The 7789-nt window shown below is 31.5% G+C and overlaps 2 protein-coding genes across 3 annotated transcripts in view; one reads left to right on the top strand and one right to left on the bottom strand.

Annotated features, from left to right (window-relative positions):
* LOC108907225 (adenylate cyclase type 6) overlaps window positions 1–7789 on the top strand; it is a 309463-nt gene that overhangs the window by 74026 nt on the left and 227648 nt on the right. The window lies entirely within an intron of this gene.
* The window catches only part of LOC111691982 (tigger transposable element-derived protein 2-like), an 11139-nt gene continuing 9946 nt past the window's right edge, over window positions 6597–7789 (bottom strand). The window contains exon 2 of the mRNA XM_023455562.1: window positions 6597–7775. Within this exon, the coding sequence (XP_023311330.1) occupies window positions 6597–7775 (1179 nt within the window). The remainder of the gene's footprint in view (window positions 7776–7789) is intronic.

Genomic DNA, 7789 nt, shown 5'->3' on the forward strand with positions numbered 1-7789 from the left:
TTATGATTTATTTGTTTTAAATAAGTTCATTTAAATTAAAATAACAAAAATGTAGATGCAACCTTAAAACATGATTGTTTTAAAGAAATTGATTTGTTTTACATTATAATTTACTATGTTTTAATACATTATATTATATGTTTAAATTTAGGATGTATCTTTGATTCTAATACATTTTCTAAACATAAAATAGAATTGTTCCAAATACATGAGTAATACTGAAATAAAGATATATAATCAAATTAAATAAATATTTCTTCATAAGAAACAATTGCTTTTAAAGAAATTTGTAGTTTATTATTAAAGATACCTTTTTATGTGTGAGCTGTAGGATTTGCAGATTAAGATATTTTATAACATTTCGTTTGCTAAGAGTTTATGTTATATGTTATCGACAATTATAATTACAGCTTTCTCACATATTTGGCTGATGTTCAAAAATTGTCTACCAAATGGTATCGAATTATCAATTTTGTTAATTTTACATGAAATTAAATAGAAACGCAAGTACTCGATTATCTAATAGTCAACAGTTATCCAAAATAGTTGCAGTTTTATCTATAATGTTACGTATTTACGTCAATAATAGATTAACAATAAGATATGCAACAACTTAACAAGAAAATCTTATTAAAAGACCATTTTTTTATTATGCTATCGTGTATCACGAATATTTGAACTGGAAATGTTATAACTATATTCGATAACAAATTGGGTGATTCTTCAGATTATTCTAAGGAAAAAAGTTCCTATCAACATAATACCCTGAGCGACTTGCTTTTCAGCAGACAGGGTGTGACAATTTTTGAAAAGTATCACAATCCAAACATCTCGAAAGATGGCCAATAAAGATAAAAATTAGTTCAATCAGTCACGGAGATACTGGAAAAGAAAATGCTATGAAAAAAAGTACTATAAAGTTATTATATACTTTTTTTTCATTTTCTTCGTTTTGAGACGCAGTTTATAAAAAATCTAATATATAAAATTCTCGTGTCGCGGTGTTTGTTACCAAACTCCTCCTAAACGGCTGGACCGATTTTGATGAAATTTTGTGTGCTTATCGAAGGGGCCTGGGAATCGGCCAACATCTATTTTTCATACCCCTAAATGTTAAGGGTGGTTCACCCCAAATTTTTTTTTTTTAATTTTTTGGACAAAATTTTTTATTTTTATTTTTTTATGATGTGGCCTTAAAAAATACATAAAATCCTAAATTTTCACCCTTCTACCATCAACCCCTATTTTTTAATAGCGATATTAGTAATTCAATAATTTTCAACCCCGGTCGATAACTGATCAATTATCACTTGATCATTTTTTTATCCCCGCCAGGCGTCGACTGGTGTTACTTCTGACGTAGTAAACAGCACGGAATAGGGATGAGATCTCTCTCACACAATAAGCCGTTTCTCACTCCCTACAGTTTTCGGCCATTATTATTATTGTGTGTGCATCAATCGTAATAGTGACGTTTACTATTATCATTAATAAAAAAATTATACACGATATACACTGAACAACACTAAATATAATATAGATGGTAGAAGTGAAATTTCTTTATGAAAAATCTACTAAAATAATCCTAGGAATAATTTATATGGTAAAACAACGTTTGCGGGGTCAACTAGTAGGTATATAAATACCTATAATACATTTTGTTTTTTATTATTTTTTATTTTTAAGCTAAAAGAGTGCTTTTTTGGTTTTGGTATTATGGCATTATGCAAAACAAACTTTTTAATATTGAAAAAAGAATCGAAATATGTAGTTAATAATAATTTAGATATTTAATAATGACAATATTAGCAGAAATAGTTTTAAAAATATGGTATTTCAGTAATTAATCATCGCGATTTACTTCTATAATAAAATTTGTTTTAATAGCGTACATTATCTGTAAAAAATTTAAAATACCAAAATGATTTTTTTTAATTCGAAAAAAAATAGAATAAAAAAGATCCCATCCCATCCCCCTCATAAATTTGCTTATTGAAAGATGATTTTTTGAGAATTTTTGAAAATAAATTAAACTCAAAACACTAAAAATGTATTATTTTTATATATTTTTTATAAAAATTGGGATACGAAGTCATTCAAACAGGAAAGTTTCATTTTAAGATGTTTAATCCGAAAAAATCCATCACATAGAATTTTTATTAAATTATATTAAATACATTAAAAGCTATTCAAGAAAATTTTATAAATTTTTAACAGTTTTGAATTTTATAAAAATTGTATTATTTAAATTTTCTTATCAATTTACAATAAATTGAAGCGATAGCGATAGCTATATACAATGCAAAAACAATAATTTGGAGCGTATTAGTGTACTGGCCAGGCATCCGTCTCTGGTTAGTAGGCTGCAGGGTACTCGGGATGACGTTCGATCACACCACTAGCTGGGTCCGCAAGGGTCCTGTGTTGTGGTCTTCGTGTTACATTCTGGAATTTCACCTTTTCGAAAAACGCCTATGTGAGGACGGTGGTGGTCTCCGAATAGTTATAAAGCTGTAACTAATTTTGGTTCATGATTTTGGTAGTCCGAATTTCGTAATATTTGAAAAAATTTTAATTTTCAAAAATTAGGAACTGAGTTGAAAATTTTCGCGCCCTCTAGCACTTTCGACGGCGCCGGCGTCTCAGTGACCAGTAGCATACTCTGTTAGCATCGTCTGCTACAACTGATGGGGTTTGGCAACAATGGGGGTTCGTAAGGGAACTTTGGAAAAATTTCGGAACATCGGCGAAAGTGTATTTTCCTGCTGTGCACCTTCCGATGTGCGTCATATGTCGTGTGCGATCTCCTGTCCATTATTTCGTACATTTTGCGAGATTTGTGCACCGTGAATTGTTTTTAGATTGTTTCTTGAATTATTTTGAAAACGTGTGAAAATTCAAAATATCTTTTTTTCGTTATTTTTTATATTTACTATTGGTGTGACCCTGAAATTTATATATAAATAGGGGAAATAATAATGGGCCCAGAATTGACCCAAGGGTCACCCCAAATTTTTTTTGTTTGTTTTTTTCTCTGTCATGGTAAGGCAAACATTGCATAAATAAATAAATACCTACATATTAAAAATCCATCTACCTTTTAAATTTTAAACACTTATTTAAATTTCACTAATTGATTGATTTGTTACGTTTATAGTGGTTAAGTACTTAAAAAAACTGCATTCCGATATAAAGTTGTTTGTATGTACGTGCAGCAACAATCTCCACGTAAGTTAGCGTGAGATTTGACTTTTACATGCGAATAAAATGTAAATGCACACAAATTATAGACGCTGTTTGGAACTAATTGTTGAATAGCTCGTAAAAAGTTAGCTTTTTAGATGGGATCTAAATTGTCTGCGGACGCTTAACTTAGTGGTGTTTCGTGTACGGGGCGTAACCGATATTTTTTTGCATTTGTCCACGTTGTCCACAATTTTATTTTTAAAATAGAAACCAACCATGTTATTATTAAAGTATTAGCTCAATTCGGAACAGGAATTTTTCAGTAACAAACAGATAACACTATCGTGAGGATTTAGCAACAATAAATAATAATACCGATTGCAAGAATTAAGGAGATATACTTTATCTGTAAAGTCGAATTAATGTTTTTTTTTAAACAATCAAACTACTGGCGCAAATCATACAAAGCTGATCTTCCTTATTTCTTAAATCAAGTGAAATCCCTTACATTAAACTGTCCAGTTAGAAATCAACGCGGTCTATGATTTTGTAGCACCATTTTGTGGAACAACGATAATCTGATTTATTTGTGTTCGACCGTAGAAATATAAGTATAGCGTAGGTAACTGTTTTATGGTTTGTCATGATAACTTAATTTTTTTCATTTTCTTTCGTAATTATTGCACCCTGTTTCTGTACTACAGGTATTAGTAACTATTTTTATTTATTTTTTATTAGCAGTTTATTTTAGATGAAAATGGGCTTCCTCGATAGCTCATTACACAGCCCCACAAAAAAAAGTATCGGGTCTGGTATTCAGACCCATTGGGCCAGATCTGAAGGCAGATTCGAATTCAGCGGGAAAAATACATGGAAATACATGGGTCTGAATACCAGATTCGATACTTTTTTTTTGTGGGGCTGTTATTAATCGATTTAGACAGCTTCCCTCTTCTCTAGCCAATTTATTTATTTATTTATTTAGACTAAACTATCCAACAGAAACAAGTCCTAATTACAGGATAGTGAGAAGATGAAAAAAATATATAAATATAAACAGATAATACAACAAAAATACAGAGTATATAGGTAAAACAGTAAAAATGCATATAAAAAAGTTGTACCAGAAAATAAAATAAATTAAAACAAAAAAAATAAGATGTCACAACAATGAATATGTCCAGTGTATCATGCACTTACAAATCAATAACACATTTTTGAATAACAATACAATTTGTACACACACATACATATTATAACACAAAAAATATATTTTTTTTGATATGTTTAACATTAAAATTAAATATATCTATAAAAGTGTACAGTAGATAATAACTTCTACACATCTTGTGGAAAGGGGAATAATGTATTATATTATTGTTGGCTGTTTTTAAGTAGAACGTTTTAAACTCTTTATTTTGATGTCTGAAGATTTTAGGTGTGACAAAATTTATTCTATGTAATAAATCAGGTACATCAAGGATATAATCAATTACTTTAAATAAAAATATGGAATGCATATTGCGACGAACAAGTAGAGAATTGCCTTCAAATCTTCGAAGAAGCAGTTCTTGAGAATTTCCAATTGAAGGATAGGCAATGTCCTCTTTAAATGCTAAAAATTTAAACAGCCTACGTTGCACTCTTTCAAGCGCTTCGATATATTTAGTATATACTGGTGACCATATCACCGAACAATATTCTAACTTGGACCTAACAAATGAATTGTAAAGCAACATTATTGTATGAGTATCATGAAAGTCACGCGACTTTCGTATAACAAACCCTAAATTTCTAATCGTCTTTTGTATATTCAGGTCTCGTCAATACCGTGTTAGAAATGCTATAGGGAAATTTCAGAATTTCCTTTTTACGACAATAAGACATTGTACATTTACTTATGTTTAACGGAAGTTTATTTTCCTGACACAACACATTCAGCAAATTCAAACTATCCTAAAGTAAGATGCAATCATCAATGTTATTTATTCTGGAATATATTTTAGCATCATCTGCATAGAGAAGGTATGGTACTTTTAGAATTGTCGTAATATTATCGATAAAAATATTAAATAATAGTGGTCCAAGTACTGAACCCTGTGGAACACCAGAGAGGACCTCAAATTTATTTGATACCGATCCCTTATACAATACATATTGATACCGACCTCGTAAATAAGAGTTGAAAAGTTTTAATGTCTTGGTTGATGCCCCATTGTCACACAGTGCACGAAGTAATATATCATGCGAAAGCCTATCGAACGCCTTGGAAAAATCAGTGTAGATTACATCTACTTGACCCCGATCATCCAAGACCTCAGATATGTATTGTGATACGCACATTAAACTCGTGGATGTTGATCGATCCTTCATAAAACCATGTTGATTGGGGCTAATTTTATTTTTAATATGATTATATAAGGCAAGGGTGGGCAACTGGCGGACCGCGGTCCAGGTCCGGACCGCGAAAGGTAAAATATTGGACCGCCAAAAATTTTTTTAAAGTATAAATTACTCAAATAAATTATTTAAAAAATGTTTTTTTACGTTTGAGTGACAACCTTATCATTTTTTCTAGTATTTTACAATTGTGTAAGTGTTTTGAGTTCTTAATGGTTAGTAAGCAGATTAAATTTGAGTTCAAATGAAAATTTGTAAGAAATGTGAATTTTTTTCTGGACCTCGTTAAAAATTTTTAAAAGTATCCGGACCCCACCTAAAATTACTTGCCGACCCCTGATATAAGGTGTCATGGATGTAAAATTCAAAAACTTTAGCAAAATTAGAGATTATAGTAATGGGGCGGTAATTATTTATTTCACAGATATTTCCACTTTTAAAAACAGGACATTTTCCAAATAATCGGAATTGTACTTGTGGAAAGAATGAGATTAAATAGTATTTTCAGCGGTTCAGCTAATACAGCGACACAGTCATAACTAAATTATTATCAGGGCCCATAGTCAATTTTGCTTTTAATCTCTTTATATATTTTAATACATCTTGCTCCTCTACGATTGGCACAATTAAAGTGGTAGTTACATTACTAGTGTGATATATCATAATATCACATATTATCTAAAAAAAATTAGCAAAACACTACAATTAAGCTATCAAAAAAATAATAATAAATTTCCTTTCCTCTCTTTTCCATTTAAAGGAATAATTTTTATTTAATTAAATTTTTTATTATTATTTTTCTATTAAAATTAGATTAAATTTAAACAAAAAAATTTTTTTTGTTTAAATTACAGTAGAGCCTCGATGATCCGAACTACCAAAAAACAACCCCTGTTCGGACTGGCGGGGCGTTCGGATTATAGTATGTTAAAAAAAGTATATTTTGACAGAATATGTATATTTATTGAGGTGCCTACTATAAGATACATATTTAAACCACAAAATATACGTTACTTATTCATAAAGTCATCAATTTTAGTTTGGCGGGTTCTATTTATTGACCAAGAAAAGGCTTTGTCCCTCAAATTTCGCAGCATCATCTTTTCGGATAAAGAAAAGTCATTTTCGTCAGCCCAATCCAAACAAGTATTCAGTGCTGATATAGCTTGTGAATGAGGAATTTTCTTGACGTTTAAAGCAGAAGTATTGTCAACAAAAAGCTCGTCAGTCTCTTGCCTAAGTTGGGCTATGATCTCATCATCAGTTATGGGTTCTGTGCAATTCTCCTCTTCGCTGATTGTCAAGAAAGTGGAAATGGTTTCTTCTGTATATCCACGGTTGCGTAGAAGACTGAGTGGGAGATTGTCTTCCACGTCAGAGCCATCGTTTTCTTCTGATCCATTTTCTGCTTCATTGAATTGGTCAGGCCATAGAGGCTTCCAAGATTTTTTGATGAGAGACGACGACACGTGATCCCAACATTGCGCTAGTGAAAAAATTGCGTCTTTAATTGTGATGCTTTTAATAACATCATGTAGTGTTAAACTTTCATCATCTTCTTGTTGCGCAAAAACTTGAATCAGCAGTTTCTTCTTGTAATTAATCTTGACATTTTGAATTACGTTTTGATCCATAGGCTGAATCAAGGGTGTGCAGTTTGGTGGCATGTACAGTACGGAAAAATTGCCATCTTCTGTAGTCAGATCTTCAGCATCTGGATGTCCGGGCGCATTATCTAGGAGCAATAATGCTCTTTGTGGTAGACGTAATTTCTTCAAATGACGTTTGACTTCTGGAACGAAATGTTCTCTGAACCACTCCAGGAAAATATCTCTAGTTACCCAAGCACGCCTTTGTCCTTGATAATGCACCGGTAATTTTACGGATCCAAAAGATCTTGGCTTTTTGGCCTTCCCTACGACTAGTAACTGTAATTTATGATTCCCTATCGAGTTTGCACAAGGCATAAAAGTGATTCTTTCTTTAGATACCTTGGATCCAGAAGCACTAGTTTCAGCAGAAGAGGCTAAAGTTTTATCTGGCAGAACCTTCCAAAACAATCCTGATTCGTCTGCATTGTAGATTTGTTCAGGACAAAGGTCTTTTTCTCTTATCTCTTTCAAAAACTTTTCTTGGAATGGTTGAACAGCCTCCGCATTACTAGAGACTTTCTCACCTGACACTTTCAGCTGCCGTATGCCAT

The sequence above is a fragment of the Anoplophora glabripennis genome, unplaced genomic scaffold (genome assembly GCF_000390285.2).
Source record: "Anoplophora glabripennis isolate ALB-LARVAE unplaced genomic scaffold, Agla_2.0 scaffold249, whole genome shotgun sequence".
Taxonomy (NCBI): Eukaryota; Metazoa; Arthropoda; class Insecta; order Coleoptera; family Cerambycidae; genus Anoplophora; species Anoplophora glabripennis.